Raw genomic sequence first — 16,867 nt, 5'->3', positions numbered from 1 at the left:
ATAGAGCAACTGCCCAAGATCAAAAAAGATGGTTGCTGTTCCCGTCAGTTCGTATCACGTCGACGAGGCCTTGGCTGATTAATGACTAAGTGTTGAAAATGTGCTTCAAAAGAGGTCATTCTTCCTTGACGGCACTAGTTTTTTGTTAAAGTTGGCACAGAGCGTAGTTGCATCCTGTACTACTTTACTGTTACTGTGTTAGCCGATACTGTTTTAGAAATGGTCTTGCCTGCAATTATTTTCACAACAACATAATTCCTTTAGTCATGTCATATGCATTCATTTTGGTTATTCGCATTTACGTAAACGCATTTTAGTATTCCCATTTTATTATTTACTTTGTCTTTTTGCGTGGCGATTCGATTATTTTTTCTCGGCATCTTAGACTCTAAACACGAATACACCTATATTGGAGTAAAAAGGGATTGAAATGTCCTCCAGCATTCTCTCTTTTATAAAAAGAGTGCGCTAGAGGACAGTTTATTCCCTTTTCCCTTTTTTCTGCTTAGAGTACATAGACATTCATTATTGATTTATTGATTGATTTACTGATTGATTGGCTGATTGACTGACTGATTGACTGCCTGATTGATTGACTGATTTGCTGACTGATTGATTGACTGATTTGCTGACTGATTGATTGATTCACTGATTGATTGATTGATTGATTCATTGATTGATTGATTGATTGTGGGGTTTTAACGTCCCAAAGCGGCTATGAGAGAGGCCGTAGGGAAGGGCTCCGGAAATTTCGACCACTTGGGGTTCCTTAACGTGCGCTGACATCGCACAGTACACAGGCCTGTATAATTTCGCCTTCATCGAAATTCCACCGCGCGGCCGATACCAAACCCGCACCTTTAGGGTCAGCAGCTAAGCACCATAACCTCTTAACCACCGCGGCGGATTATTAAATGAATGAATGAATGAATGAATGAATGAATGAATGAATGAATGAATGAATGAATGAATGAATGAATGAATGAATGAATGAATGAATGAATGAATGAATGAACCTGAGCGAAACAGACGTGGGAAAGAATAAAATTTCCGGCATCATTGAAGCACGGTTTTTTACACACAATTTTTTGCGTGCCTATTTATTTACGGAAAAACTGAGAAATTGAAAAGCAGGAGACAAGTTTGACCACTGTCCCCAATCAAGCAAAGTTCGAACGACAACATACCTAAGGAGTGGCTCGCGCATGCGAAATAGAGAGATGGCCGTACTAGTACATGAAAGCCAGAGCCCTGGCTCGGCATTGACGTTCGTCCCAGCTCCGCGCCGGGACACAGAAAATCTGCATAAGTTATGAGCCTGAATCCCGAAATAACGAGGTGCCGTGTATTCGTTTATTCGTCTTTCTTGTTCTTTCTTTCTTCCTTTGTGCCTCTCTGTGAGAACTCCTTATTTGTTTTCTTTTTTTTTCATTTCTTTCTTTTCAGCCACGTTGCCTTCATTTTTCTGGACCGTGCGGCGAGCCAAAATCACATCGCTGATAGAAAGAAGAACGACCTCAAAACTTCCGGAAGTGAAGCCGGACGATAGAACCTTGGCGCATGGACGCAGTCATGAGAAAGTTCCACCCCTGATTATGTGGACGAAGTTCCTGAATTTCGAAGTGCCTAACTGCACTGTCGCCGTTACGCCCAGTTAGACTCAACCGGTGGAAGACGGGAGCATCAACACTTTTTTTTTTGCACTTATTCACCCGCTAATTTTTCAACACTTGCCTCACTGAATATACTTCTTTGTCTTCGCTATCGGATATCACATTGTTACTTTCTTATTATTCATTGTTTTGTTTTTATATATTTTGCACCAAGTCTGAACTAGGAATCTCTATTGCTCCTGTGTCCGTTGTACGCAGCTTGGCGCTTTCAACCTAGCATCTTCGTTAGGCCCCAGTGGAAGCACCTGTAAAGAGTCAGCACTAATTCCAGTGCGAAGGGTAAAAATGATAAAATTGAAGATTCAAGTGCGTATGCAAATTAAAAGAGAAGCTGCTGCCGTCTCTCGACTGCTGTTTTGCGCCGCGAACTTAATTTCGTGGCAGCTCGGAGATTCAGCATTCCTTCGCCGAGCTTTGTCAAGCTTCCGGCTTTCATAAACACCGGAGTATTAGCTCAGCAATTACCCACCGGTTTCTTCGCTGTGTGCGTGTGTATCAGTCAAACTGTTTTGGAAATGGCAGGAGCTGCAAGAAAACGCACGAAACTTCGCTTGAGAGAAGTTGAAAGGGGGGAAAACGCCGGAAACGTTATTAGAGAAATCTTTGCTGTTTACACAGAACTGTGTGCGGAGCTGCAGACTGCGAAAGCGAAAACCCGCACAAGAGAACTAGCGCAGTTTAGAAACGCAGGCAGGGACATCATTTTACTCTTCTGTTTCCCAAGCAAGCACTGCGAGCGTAACATCGAATTCACTTTTTCATGTTTGTGGTTCTTGAATTCCTCGACGCTCTGTCGTGGTGCGCTCGCACCTGAATCAGCTGCATTAAGGCGCTTAGAACTCAAACATTTGTTTGTGTTTGTTGAACGTTGAATTCTGGGCGTCGTATTATGACGCATATTAGCGCCGTCTGCATTTGCTGTCGGCTAAGCGAAAACCTGATAAGTTAGTTCTGAAAATTATTTCTTGCGACTTTATATGACGCCTTTATATGAGGCCAGGCGGTTTTCCTGCATAGCTGCGTAGTTATGAAGGACGATGCATTTTCCTTTATAATTCACAAAGGAAACGGCGCAAAATACGGGGACAAAACAGAAACAAACACGACAGGACCAGCGCCATGTCGTGTACGTTTTCTTTTGTCCTCGTATTTTGCGCAGTTTTCTTTGCGAATCATGAACCAACTAGCCCAAACTAGAGTTCTTCTTGAATACTTTTCCTTTATAGTTTTTCGGATCTTTGGTAAGTCGTACTATCTATCTCCTTGAAGCGAAAGAAAACAATTCCTTTCAGAGCTGATTTCTTTCTGAAAGCCTACCTCGTTTAATTCAGTCAGGGGCAGCTTGTTAAAATAAATAGTACCAATTGACGGCACTTTCCGAATTGCTGCACACGTTATCCATAACGAGCCACCGTTGGTACAGACAAACTTCTTTTTATTCACGGTCACCAGTGCTTCGTACATCATTATTGCTGTGTCATGATTGAAAAACATGTGACCGTCTTCCACGCCTACTTATCTTCAAAATCACTCAAACTAACTCCTCCAAGGCTAAACTACCCCATTTCTTTTTAATCACTCCCGAGAGCTCTGCTTTCCCTATATTCATATCGTCAACTGTTCATTTCCCTGCATCTTCACTGCTTACCTAGTTGAGTTTCTTCCAAACATTATTGTAAAGGACTTATTAGTAATGTTGCTCGTAGTTCAGTAGTCTTAACGCTACTAATCGTAGTAGCATTAATATTATTACTAATTTTGCTTCTGTTTTATTACTATTTTTTTCATGATATGAAGACGCACACGAGGAAAGCAACAGGCGTGCAACTGCCACCAAAGAAGCACAACTCCAGCCTTCTCCCGAATGAAAGGGAACTGATGCCGCGAAGAAACAATAAAGAAAGAAAGAAGAAAGGAAAGAATAAAAAGAAAGAATGGAAGAATGAAGGAAAGAATACTGATAAGACTGTCTTCACTTCGTGACTCAAGATTCAGCAACAACTGTTAACGTATCTATATTTTACGATATGTGGAGGTAGAGCGTATGAGAGCGACCTCATGCGTGTATGACGCCCTTCTCCATTCCGCCGCTGCAGGAGCTTCGCGCCACCGATTACCCTTTCCACTGAAGGCGCGTTTAGTAGCAGCTGCCACAGTTGGACCGTGCTTTTCTGTATGGCCATACTCTCCCTCCTCTTTCCACGGCAACCACCTACCGAATAGTTCCTGTGGTAACCAACCTCTGAGTACATACTTTAGCGCTCTCGCCATACCATCCTCCTTTCACGCCTACTCTCCTCCTCCTCCTTCGTCTAAGGTAACTACTCTCCCTGTGGTTCCTGTGGCAATCATCCTCCGCTTGCACCTTACGCTGCCGTCATACCTTTCTCCTTAGATGGTAATTACTTTCCAGTTCACCTCCACTATGCCCTCAAGATACCCAACTCCTTCTACAGTAACCATCTGCAGTTGCCGATTCCTCTGCTCTCACCACATCCTCGTCCTTGCCCGGTAACCATCTTCTGGACGTTAACGTGGTAACCACCCTTCGGTTACGCCTTCCTACGCTCTCGCCATACCGTCCTCTTCCAATGGTAACCCCCTCCTGCTCCTTCCAGGTTACCTACACTCTGGTAACCTTGAACCCGTAGCAACCACCCACCGGTTGCGCCTTCTTACGCTCTCTCCATACCCTCCTCCTTCGATGGTAACCATCCTCCGGTTGGAGATTCCTCCACTATCTTCACACCCTCCCCCCTTCCATGGTGAGAACATTCCGGTCGGTTCCCATAGTAACCACGTCCTGGTTGCGCATTACTATGCTCACGTCATACGGTCCTCCACTTCCATGGTTACCACCCTCTGAGTGGCTCCCATGGCAACGCAACCACTGGTTTCGTCGACGACTACGACATAGGAATACTACCATTACTAAGCGCTCGTGCTGTTCGTTTCTTGTCTCTTGTGTCCTCGTCTTTTGCTGCGCTACAGTGTATTGGAACTATCTACCAACAAGCCCAAAAAGCCACGCTACTGAACCATTACTACTACTTCTAACCTCACTACTACTACTACTGCTGCTACTAGTACTATGACTACGACGACGACAGCGACGCGAAACCTGGGAACGGAAGCAGAACAGCTCTCGCTGCAAAAAAACGAAAGATAGAAGGAAAGAAAGGGAAAAAGATAAAAAGAAAGAAGGAAAGAAACAAAGGAGGAAAGAAAGTTGGAAACTAAGGAAAGGGAAAAAAAGCAAGAAAGAGGTCAGAAAGAAAGAAGGAAGGACAGATAAAAAGGAAGAACGAAGGGAAGAAAGGAAGAAAGAAGTAAGGAAGAAAGAAAGAAGGAAGGAAAGAAATAAAGAGAGAAAGAAAGAGAGAAAGAAAGAGAGAAAGAGAGAAAGAAAGAAACAAAAAAGGATGAAAAGAAAGAAGGAAAGAAAGAAAGAAGGAAAGAAAGAAAGAAGGAAAGGAAGAAAGAAAGGAAGGAATAAAGAAAGAAAGAAAGAAAGAAAGAGAGAAAGGAAGAAAGAAAGAAAGAAAGAAAGAAAGAAAAAAAGAAAGAAAAAAAGAAAGAAAGAAAGAAAGAAAGAAAGAAAGAAAGAAAGAAAGAAAGAAAGAAAGAAAGAAAGAAAGAAAGAAAGAAAGAAAGAAAGAAAGAAAGAAAGAAAGCTATTGGCAAACGATAGCACTCGCAGGATTGGTAGAAAAAACAAGAAAACAAGGCTCCAACAATGTAAACAGCCTGCAAGCGAAAGACCAATGCATACATTCGTTGTAATACAAGCCGTGCTCTCGTGTCGTCGCCTATTTGTATTCCGCGGGCGCCAGCTCGTCAACACTGGCGTCTTTGTATCTACCGTCCGTTCCAAAATCTTCCAGGCCACCGAATATGACTCCGGCAAATCCAGTGTGTCTCGCGCCGCGAATCTCTGGAGCGTACCAAATCCTCTTCTCACTCATTCAGAGTTTTCAGCTCCGAAGAGGGCTGGACAGTCACTCTACAAGCATCACTAGTATGGCTCAGTGGCTCAGAAACTCTCGAGAATACGACTCCCTGTTTGAACGTTATGTGAGGCCGCCGTTCACACTGCTTTCCCTACTCACAGGATTAGTTAAATCGAGGAAGAGGACATCTGCTCCGAATGGATTTTGGAAAAGTGGTCCTCGAGAGAAGAATAATGTACGAGCGGGACTGTCTTTTTTTTTCAAGCACAGGAAGCTACAATCTAGAGGAAAAGGTAGAGTTAAACATGGGATGGCAACACCAGTTGCCGCTTTATCAAAACGCGAGTGGTGACTAAGAGAAAAGCTTTAAAAGCAGACGCAGAACTCCGCTGCTATTTTTAGCACTTTATGAAGTTATCGAATACCTTATCCAAGAGTGAGCGATGGGGGGCTAGTTGGTATGACATGATTACAAAACATAAAACTGATCAGGGGACAAGACACAGGAAAGAGGCAAATAGGACGGGCTCAGCTCGCCCCGTTTGCCTTTCGCTTGTGTTACAACAGGACGAGCTCAGCTCGTCCTGTTTGCCTCTTTCCTGTGTTTTGTCCCCTGATCAGTTTTATGTTTTGTAATAATACCTTATCACTTCTAATGGAATGTGCAGGGCTTGGAAAGGGGGGGGGGGGGGGGGGGCAAAAACGATAACAGTACACAACTGCCCTTGTGTCCTTCTTGCGTCCGACACAATTGATCGTTTCGTTTTCATCTGTGGACTGCCAGCGTTGCACATTCCACAATGACCAACCAGTTAGCAGTGAAATACGTACTTGTCTTATTACTAAATCAAAAGGGGATACTTTTACGCAAGCAAACAAAATACATTGAATTTGCGCGGTAGACAACAACATCAAAAAAGATGTTCGGAGCCGTCTCTTTCATCTTGGCTTCATAATGAATGAATGAAAGACCTTTCTTACTGCGATAAGGAACTTAGATAAACGCGTAGATAGACAATGACCAACCAGTTAGCCCTGAATTACGCCTTGGTCTTAATACTTAACCAAAAGGCGAAACTTATATGCAAGCTAACAAAATACATTGAGTTTGCGCGAGAAACAAGAAAATAAAACAAGAAGTTCGGAACAGTTTCTTTCATCTTGGCTTCATAAGGAATGAATGAAAGGCCTTTTTTACTGCGATAAGGAACTAAGATGAACGCGTAGGTAGGCCATCAATTAAATTAGTGAACGTGTGATGTCCATGGTACAGGCACCTTTTTGATGACAGTTTTCAGGCTCGACACGAACTTGTTGTCTGACAGCGAGAACAGAGTAATTTTCGTCGCTTTGGCGGAAACAAAGGCTTTTATATTGAACAAGTGAATTAAAATCGAGTGTTGGTTGTCGCGTCAGAGTCTACAAATTGTACGCAAGAACCAAAAGACATGCAAAACTTTTCATCGCGAAAAAGAAGCAAAAACAAAACATGCTTCTCTAACCAAACAGTATACAATGCGTTATTCATTTTAATGTATACCCGGTAGTAAAAAACTCCTCGGCGTACTTGACTTTTTCAGCCTTAAAGGTCTACTAAGGCACTTATTCCACTTCCGCAGTGAAGGAAGTTTTCGTTCAATGAATATCCCGAGCGCCCTTCTTTATTACTCCACGGCGGAAGCCGAAAGTGCTTTCCAAGTGTGTAAAGTGTTTTATGGGCGAAGTTATGACACGGCGGCGAAAGTCGATAAACTAAGTAAGTGAGGAGAGAAGGTTGGCAGCGTCTGTATTGAGCGCAGTGCGATGCACGTAAAAATTACCGTACCCGAAGTTGATTATTCTTGGCTATACGTCGTAGAAGGAAGGTTTATTGCGCCGTGGTTTTACGCGAACCCGTTGCTGCTTTAGTAGGTTCATTATTACTTGTATAAACTTAGCCGAGTCAAGCTTACTGCTAATACAGTTTTATATCCATAGTTAACGCTCTACCCGTATTACAATGAACGCATTGTGGTCTTCCAACGTGTTATCAGCGCTCAAAAGTAACGCGAGAAGCTTAAAGCAGAACTCCAAACTAAATATTAGACTTATATGAAACTAGAAAGTTCATGGAAGTAAAATAGTCAGGCCCCATGGGAGAAATAAACGACCAGCACTGTGCGAAATTATGCAGTTTTTCGTTTATCCTTTCATAGATACATTCAACCTCGAGTGCCAACTAGATCAGCTTGTGAACTGCCTGATAAATATCTAATTCAGACTGATATATCTTCTAATTCAGACTGCTAATATCTAATTCATATTAACGTAAAACAACTACAAACACTCGACAGAAACACGCTATAAATCCTTCAGCCCTGCTGTGGTCTTCACGAGATAAGCAAACGCACATGATAAAAGCACCGACTCCGACTTACCATTACGAAGAACATCAAGGGTACCATGTTGTTCAGGAATCAGGTTTGGGCGAGTGATGACAGTGAAGTTACGGAGGATACGTTGTTTCTCAACTACTCGAACAATTAGCGCGAAATGGGCGAATCCATCCAAAGCGAAACTGACTGTGCGTGAAACGCCATGCCTTCCAGCCCGAAAGCGCTCTCCCGAAGCCGCGTCGTCTGCTCAATGAGCCCCATCGTCTGCAAGCCGCGGCGTGCGTTGGCCGATTCATGGCGCATGCGCGAGCGTCTTCGAACCACTATCGCCATCTTGTGCCAAGTTATGAACTCAACCCGAGCGCCGCTTCAACGCTCCGCCGTTCGCGTTCCCTCACTAGCTCGTTTCGCCTTCGCCCCCCCCCCCCCCCCCCCGTTTTTCTTTTTCCTGGTCTTTCTTCGACAGCGCCGTAGCGACTCGTAAATAGAAAGACAGAAGTGGAGCAGTGGTGGGGCTAAGAATTTCAGCGTCGCCTCCTTACGGCCCGTTTCTTTTGAAAGTCGAGTTGGTCGGCTGCGTAAAAGAAACTGGCTCTCGACGCGTTTTATGGCTTCGGCTAGCAGGAAAAAAAGCCGAAGTTCAATTTAAGGCGAGCCACCCACATTTACCCCCCTCCCCTTCTTTTCTCCTCGCCAGCGGTCAATAATCCAGCTCATTTGGGCCTGGCATCGTGCAAAATTTATGAACGGCACTGGCAAGTTCGGCGTATACGACGGATACCAAAAGTTTCGAGCCTTCGTTTAACGTCCCCCGTTCTTTATCACACGCCTCTCACTGTGGGAACTTTTTGTCGTTTATGCTAGGCTTACGAAACCCTCGCTTCTTGATGAAGGTTTCCATCGAGAAAAGTTGGACCAATCTCTTTCAGTCCGAGCAGTCACGAGACGAAGGAGAGAAAAAGATGCGGAGGGTCCTGATCGCAGACGGCACCGTGTCTTCGGCACCATAAAGAATGGAGACAGATGTTACTTCTTGGCACGCTTGGTTTGCCAGGCAACGATGCGTTGAGCACGTGTGTCTTTGTTCTCAGGCTGTCCCACTTTCTTTGCCTACGCTTTGGGGAAGCCCTGTGGAAAACGATGTGCTCTTTTAGGTTTCCGACTCGGGCAGCTACTTAGGCAAAAGATCGTTGCTCTTAATAAACACAGAAAGTACAAAACTATTGCCCCACTCTGCAGTGCGTTTCCCTCGCCCCCTTTCCATTTTCTTTTTTTGCGCTTACGCACGGAAATAGAAATTTCTTCGTTTTTTTTTTCAGGACGCCACTGCATTTGCTGAAAAGTAGAGCGCTTTGCGTTCTCTTTGTAGTCTATGCTCGTAACTCGTGCAATGATTTGTAAACTTCACAGCGTTGTTTGAAATTTTAAGTAGCCAGATGCAAAAATAATGTACTAAGTAAAATCAACTTCCTGCATGGAGCACACCTTCACACAAATTTATTTCTCTCTCCTACTTTTTCTCTTCTTTCCTTACTTCCTTTCTTTCTTTTTATTCCTTCCTTCCTTCTTTTCTTTCTTTCCTAGTTTCTTTCGCTCTTTCTCCATTTCTTTATTTCCTCTTCTTTCTTCATTTGTTTTGGATTTGTATCTTTGTACCTTACTTTGTTTCTTAATATCTTTCATTATTTCCTTTCTACCTCACTTTCTTCATCTCCTTCGTTCTCTCTTACTTTACTTCCTTCCTTATAGCTTTTCTTTCCTTTCCACCTGACTTTGTCCGTCTGTCTGTCTGTCTGTCTGTCTGTCTGTCTGTCTGTGTCTGTCTGTCTGTCTGTCTGTGTCTTTCTTTCCTTCTTTCCTTCCTTCTTTCCTTCCTTCTTTCCTTCTTTCTTTCTTTCTTTCTTTCTTTCCTTCTTTCTTTCTTTCTTCCTTTCTCTCTCTCTCTCTCTCTTTCTTTCTTTCTTTCTTCTCTTATTTTCTTTACCTCTTTACTTCTGCTCTCCATTTCTTTCTACCATACTTTCTACCTTAATTTCTTTCATTCTTTACTTTCCACCACACTTGCTTTCTTTCCTCCATTCTTTCATTCTGTCTTTCTGAAACTGACCTGATGGGCTAGTTGGTATTCCATGGTCGAAATGCAGCCCAAAAGACAAGAATGCCTTTTCTCCCTTCTTCCTTCTTCACTTCTTTTAAGAGTTCCTTCTTTTTTTCTGCTTTCTATGGTTGTGAGAAATAGGGACTGGTGGTACTATGTTTTTGTTACCTCCATACAGTTCTTAGGACTTTCTTTCATACGTTCTTGATAGCTCCATACAGTTCTTACGTCTTTCTTTCATACGTTCTTGAGACGGAGGCTTACTTTCTGTGAAACATTCATCCGTTTTTTTTTGTTGTTTTTTTTCAGTCAGTAAGCAAGAACACGTGTCGAATAGCAGTAACCGAAATAGACTACAGGCTTTCGCGCAGCCTGTGATCATTGAACTGATTTACCATGTTAACACTAGTTTTGTAAATTGCTGGTGAGCTTTACTTTTTAATTTCATCGTGCGTTACTAAGAAAGGGTATGCCAATTTGTTCCTTATTTCTGCGTGAAGAACCATTGCAAGCTAATCTACAGGCCTACGGTAAGTGCGGTTTCATGATTAAAGCGACTGGAGAAATTTCGCAGTCGTTGTCCGTATGGCGATTTCAAGTGACTTTAAAGAAATTAGTTAATGCTTAAATTTTTCTGAAACTCTTTCTCAAAATATTTTTGTTCCAAACTAGCTCAGCACACCGGGGATATCTTTTCAGCGCCTCAGTGATGCGTGTTTAATTTTTTTTTATGTCATTGTATGCCAAATATTCAAGCAAATTTATTTTGTTTGGTCACATTTTTGTCGATATCAGCTTGGAAGACAAACATCCATCAATGTAGAGAAGTGTATTTTTTTTTGGGGGTATGTCACTTATTAGAAAATTATAAGCGTTTACCAGTTGATAAATCATTTTTTCGCTTCGACATAACTGATATAGTCACTCGTTTATACAAACTAATTCCCTTTCACTCGGTTCTTTTTTTCGCCAATCACTACCATGCTTTTTTTACTCTGTTTTATGAACCTCTGTTGATTACTGTGAGCAATCCCTCGAGAAATGTTCTTCCATATAGTGAACAAACGATATCGCTCCTTCTATCGATAACCGACTTTGATAACCGGTCAGTGACTATCGGTCTTCAAATACGTACGAAGCTTTCCAAGAGAAAAAAAAAGAAAAGACAAGCATTCTACATTGTCCCTCCCCGCACCCATCACAGGACAGCTTTATATTCATGCGCTGTATGTCGTTACACAGTTCTAGAAACAACGGGGCCTTCACATTGTCTCCAATCTTCGATCCAATAGCCACAGTTGATACGCATCACTTACAGCCAATATCTGCCAGCGCCCAATGGCTAGAGCTTGCACAAGTTGCAGGTGTGATGTCAGTAATAGGAGAACGTTTACATGTTCATGGGCAGGAAGGCAGCCGTGGCTTACATTGTGTTTTCTCTCCCCCAAACACAAACCTTTACTGCGTAACGAATTTCGCAAGAATGCTGGCGGGAAACAGAGTACTAGTTACAGAGAAATAACCTTCTTCTAGTTTACGAAAGCCCCCGTAAGCCATGAAAATATTGCCTCCTCCGTACTACCTGAAAAGTTCCGTGCAGCACGTCAAACGCGTAGAAGGTGGGGTTCAGTTGGTGGTATGATCAAATCATTTGTTAACAAGGGAAAAAACTGTTTGCGACTGGTCACTGAGTTGGCCCTTGTCGTCACCTCGTCTTTATACGTGAATAGATTGTAAAAAGCACAGCGTGCCAATCACACTCACCACTGTATTCGGAGAGACCAGCGGTTTCGTGAGCTCCTAGCGCTAATTGGCTAAAAACTGCCGCTAGGGTACCCCTGCACTGCACGCTACTTATTTTTCACTGCAGGGATATTGCAGCTATTGCCACACTCACGCGAAACTGGCGCTGCTCACGACGCGCAAAGCCCTTACGGTGAAAACAAAACCCTAGTACACTGAACGTTTCATTGCCAAGCTGCTTCTAAGCTTGCAGCAAATGTGGGGATCACGAGAAGCCTGACGTAACCGCTAGGCCTCTGCAAACCTCTCGTCCGCATCTCGCTATTTTGCCGGCGGCGGCGCCACTGTGCCCGTATGACAAAGAAAAAGGGGGGCGTTTTGTCAACCTTGCGGGCTCGCCGCGAGATCGTAAATGTTTGCTCGGGCTCATTTAATCATCCCTTTTCTCTGTCACGTCGCAAGCGGAGGGGGCATGAGCAAAACGTTGGGTTGCGACACGAAGCTTGGGACTGTGTCAGCGTCTCTTGTTTGACTGGAGAGGCTCCCGGTCGAGAGAAAGTGTGCCTATGTCAGACTCTTTTATTCTTCAGCACCCAACTCTATCCTACCCTGATCCCCCCTACCCCCTTTCTCTTTCCCTTCCGACCTTCTTGTGAAACACGGGAGCTGAAACGCTTTTGTCGAGATAGCGATCTTGACGTTCGAGCGAGTACACCCACTCCTTCGTAGAAACCATATAAAAAAAGAGGTCTAAAGAAAAAATTTCGCCCTGGCCACACATCGTGTCATTTTTTAACGCTGCGCTGAACAGTTGTAAAAAAGAAAGCTGCCTCTTGCGCGAACTTTCTCGAGAGTCATGAGCAGGCTGTGTGATACGCTTAAAGTGTTGGCATTACTCTTGCATAAGCTCCGACTCCTTTATAGTTTCGTTGATGTTTTTGTACCTTCTACTCGCACGATGTCGTCTTTCTTTTGTTGTTCCCTGTTTTCGTTTTTTTTAATCGCTTAAGTAGCAAGCGTTGCGAAACAGCGGACAATTAACGAAGACTTCATTCTGAAGCGCGGGCTTTTGTGCGCGGTCAGCCACTCTGCCTTCGCAACAAAGGCTGGTCGTCTTTTCCTGTCTGTGTTATAAAACAGCCGCTGTTAGAAGCTGCGCCAGAGTCCTGTCGTATCGATAATGAATCATGGTACCTTTGCCGCTTCCAATTACCGTTTTTTCTCTTTAGAAGCCTCCATCTTGCTGGCGCTAATGCACTATGATGTCAGAGGGTGAAGGGAGCATGCTCTGTTAGTATCTCTGAGAATTAGTGTCATGCTTTCGCTACAACTCTCCGTTATCTTCATCCCTTCAATAATCCCGTCAACCATGGGCTTGAGCTACCTGTCAACAGCATACCTTCAGAAAAATAACAAACCCGAAGTGTTTGCTACCCGGTGTAACGAGCTCTTTGATGTTCGAATAAGTTAATTTGATTTGTGTGTGTGCAACCGGGGAAGAAGATGTCTCTTTTACATCAAGATTGGTGCGGAGTATGTGCAGAGAGTGTCTGACTGCTTTTATGAAGGCGTAATAAAAGGATATCATGAGGCATAACTTCTCTTCAAAGAAGCGTAGTTCAGCGGTCATAATTTTATCTCTTCACTCTTTGTATCTTCATGAGCCTGTAGTGAAAACTTTCCAGTGAATTTCATTGGTACGAAATGAAAAGGTTGGTTGGTTTATGGGGTTTAACGTCCCAAAGCTACTAAGGCTATGAGAGACGCCGTAGTGGAGGGCTCCGGAAATTTCGACCACCTGGGGTTCTTTAACGTGCACTGACATCGCACAGTACACGGGCCTCGAATTTCTCCTCCAAAGAAATTCAACCGCCGCGGCCGGGATCGAACCCGCGTCTTTCGGGACAGCAGCCGAGCACCATAGCCACTGAGCCACCGCGGCGGCTGAAATGAAAAGTTATGGATCAAAAGCAATATAGACTCAAATAAAGACCGTGGAAGAAGTGACTAAAAAACGGTTCTTTTAATAAAACGCTTACTAAGACTGAGATTCGCAGCTATACATACATAACATAGAAAGAAAAAAAAACGAATATTCTGAGAGCTAATAAACGTACTCTTGGAAACAGGGTTTAAAGAAGGAAACACTGTTTATTCGCACATTTATGCATTACTGCGGCGATTTCGGAAATTCAGCGCAGATCTCACTCTCTTCACGTGCATTTTGCGCCAGCTAAACTGGTGGCAATTGAAGCGGCACAGTTTCAGTTAACTGCAAAATGACCGAAATACTAAGTTTATTCGTTTAACTAGCAATTGTTACTTTTCCTTAACCTTTACGGACTCGAAGTCCAGCCCAAGCATCCTGTTAACCCTGATGCCATATTGTGCACCGGCTCGGACAGAAAATTTCTTCTTGTCTCACAAAAAAAAAAAGGAAACCTGCATTGCGTCCAACCTCACAACAATCTGTCTTCCACTCACTTGAAACTACAAGAAAGCCTGGGTAATTGAAGCTTTTTGTCTGCACTGTGTTAGAGTACAGCAAAAACGCCAGAATTCCTAACACGTCGTTCCACGAAGCCACCGAAGAAGGATGCTTTCGACTAAACTTGTCTGGCTTCACTTAACTCCGTCGAAAGGCTCTCAGTTCGAGTGGCTGACCGAAGACACACGGGGGAGACGTTTGCAATGTCTCTTTGGAGACCTTACTAACGTTCTCAACGGAACGGAACGACCGGGACCAGATATAACATCAGCTCCGGTAATTTGTCTCGACGTGACTGAGGTCGTTTGTGGCGAGTAGACGTATTGAGACTGTCGCGCCGCCTGTGCTTCTTATGTCTTTCTTATGCTTGTTTTCGTGTTGATATCTATATGACTCTGTATCGTTACCAGCTGAGTGCCAACCAAGCGCCTTGTCCACGTACTGAGGAAGGATCTCAGGTGGTGGACCGGGCAGAAAGTGCAAAGACCGTGTCTGTCGCGGCAGTTCGTAAAATATTTCGTGCGAAGAGGCAAGTGACCGTGCAATGAAATGCTGTGGAGAAGAATCTAAAAGTTCAAGCAAAAGACTGCTTGATTTTAGCGCAGTAAAGCCGAAAAATCACAAAGAAGACAATCTACCCCCGATATACTCCCGCTGCTGACGTCATCTTATGAAACATATATAACCTACCTTCATTTCAGTTCTTTCATTGTAAACAAGGTAGCTGTAGTGGGGTCGAAACGTCATTTTTATAACGAACGGTCGGCGCTTGAAGTATTTTTGCCATGAACAAACCCTACCAGGCGGGTTTGCGTCCAACCCAGGATTTCATTTAATGCCGAGTAGACGTGCGAAAGCATGTGTTTAGCCTCGCTGGCTCAAGGTTTTTTTTTTTTTTTGCTGGGTCGTTGGCACGTCTGGCGACGATATTAGTTCGATAGTAGTATTATAGTATAATACCCCTGTCAAGCGGGCAAGTTAAGTGCACTGAAGGAGAGTGTACTTCGCTGTAAGTACACTTTGCCGCATCTAAACGACGCAAGTGGAGTGTCACTCGCGCGAGAGTGCACTCCGCTAGGAGTGCGTTGACGGACCACACTTTGCTGGCCGAGTGCCTAGCCTCGACGCCAGCGGTTCCAATGGTACAAAATTCATAGTGCATAAAAAGTACTTACAACTTTATTTTACGTGCTATAACATTGTTTTCAGAAAAAAAATCCTTGGTTATAGCTACAAGCGAAGCAACAAAACAAGCAAACGTGATCAGATGCAACATCGCTGCCCGCCGCCATCTTGTTTGTTGTCGAAATTCTGGATAGACTTGGCTGGTCTTGACTTTTCTTCTATTTTCATTTTTTTCATCGTTAAAAACTGTTGAACCTCGTTTTATTTGCGCTATCACGTTAAGAAATCAAGTATTATTAGTCTTTTTTTCTTTTCCATCGTCATGTTCAGAAATTCCGCTCATTTTCTGTCGCCAGGTTTTTTTTTTTACTACGAGTGCACTTTTGCTTTCCCGTTAAGCACCACGTAGCCCAAAGTGTCACTCGGGATGCCGAAGCGCACTCCCCGTAAGTGCACTTAACTTGCCCGCTTGACAGGGGTATTAGTCAATGAAGACGACGATGCGCAATGCACAGCGCGAGAGTGTGTTACACTTTAACACCAGGCGCGATCGGCTGTGGCAATAGCATAGTGTTCTTGTGCAGTGGCCAGCGAAGCTGATTTACTCGCGCCGCTGCGGGTTCGAATCCCAGTCGCGGCAAGTTTCGGCAGGTCGCCCTCAAGGCCAAGCTTCACACAAACTCAGTGAGCCGGTTTGACCTCTGAAGCAGTGATTTCGCACTAAAAGAACCCAGCCGTGCATGTCCGAGAAGAACAGTAGTTAAAAATTCCCAGGTTTTTTTTTATGCGAAGCAGATTACTAGAGGTACACTACAGCCCTTCGCCGTGGTTACGCGCCGTGCACACCACGTGACACATGACGTCACGACAGAGGAAGATGAGGGTCCACCTCGCGCCGTCGCTGTGGTTGCACGCCGTGCAGACCACGTGGTACAGTGACGACACACCACGTGACATACCACGTGACACATGACGTCACGACAGATCGCCGTCACGCGCTGGGAGAGGGAGAACGATGCCATCGCCCAGACATCGGAATGTCCTCGAGCGGCATTCCCGCGCATTTCGAACGCGCGTTCACACTCGGTGTAGGTGAAACACTCGATCCACCGAGCAGGCGGACGCGGCTTCCGTGGCAATCCAGGCGCCCACCCAACGCGCGTCTCGGGGTTAGTCGGCGTTCCGCTGTAGCCATGCCGTTGTCTTCCCCCACGACGAAGGCTTCTAGTGGTTGTATTAAAATGATCAAGTATTCAACCAAGGAAAGCCATGTATTAACAAGCCTAGCCATCATATATGCTTCGCATCTGACCAGGGTTAACCAAGTTAAGCCTCAGCCATTTTTTTGAGTCCTGATCTGGTGGACTTTTGAGCAAACGGCGGGATACTCAAACTATGGTTGCAAGAAGTACTTA

General features: G+C 44.3%; 1 protein-coding gene across 3 annotated transcripts in view; it reads right to left on the bottom strand.

Annotated features, from left to right (window-relative positions):
* Positions 1 to 16,867, bottom strand: part of ktub (Tub domain-containing protein ktub) — a 339,341-nt gene that overhangs the window by 56,736 nt on the left and 265,738 nt on the right. Inside the window, exon 1 of one of the 3 annotated variants that reach the window (XM_089559803.1) lies at positions 8,041 to 8,231. The exons of the other annotated variants lie outside the window; for them this stretch is intronic. Within the exon in view, the coding sequence (XP_089415929.1) occupies positions 8,041 to 8,067 (27 nt within the window). The 5' untranslated portion in view covers positions 8,068 to 8,231. Of the gene's footprint in view, positions 1 to 8,040; positions 8,232 to 16,867 lie in introns of those variants that run through there. 3 annotated transcript variants of the gene reach the window in all.

This window comes from Amblyomma mixtum, chromosome 9 (genome assembly GCF_055824585.1).
Source record: "Amblyomma mixtum isolate Tamu chromosome 9, ASM5582458v1, whole genome shotgun sequence".
Taxonomy (NCBI): Eukaryota; Metazoa; Arthropoda; class Arachnida; order Ixodida; family Ixodidae; genus Amblyomma; species Amblyomma mixtum.
The sequence above is the reverse complement of the archived record's forward strand: the minus strand, read 5'-3'. Positions and strand labels throughout refer to the sequence as shown.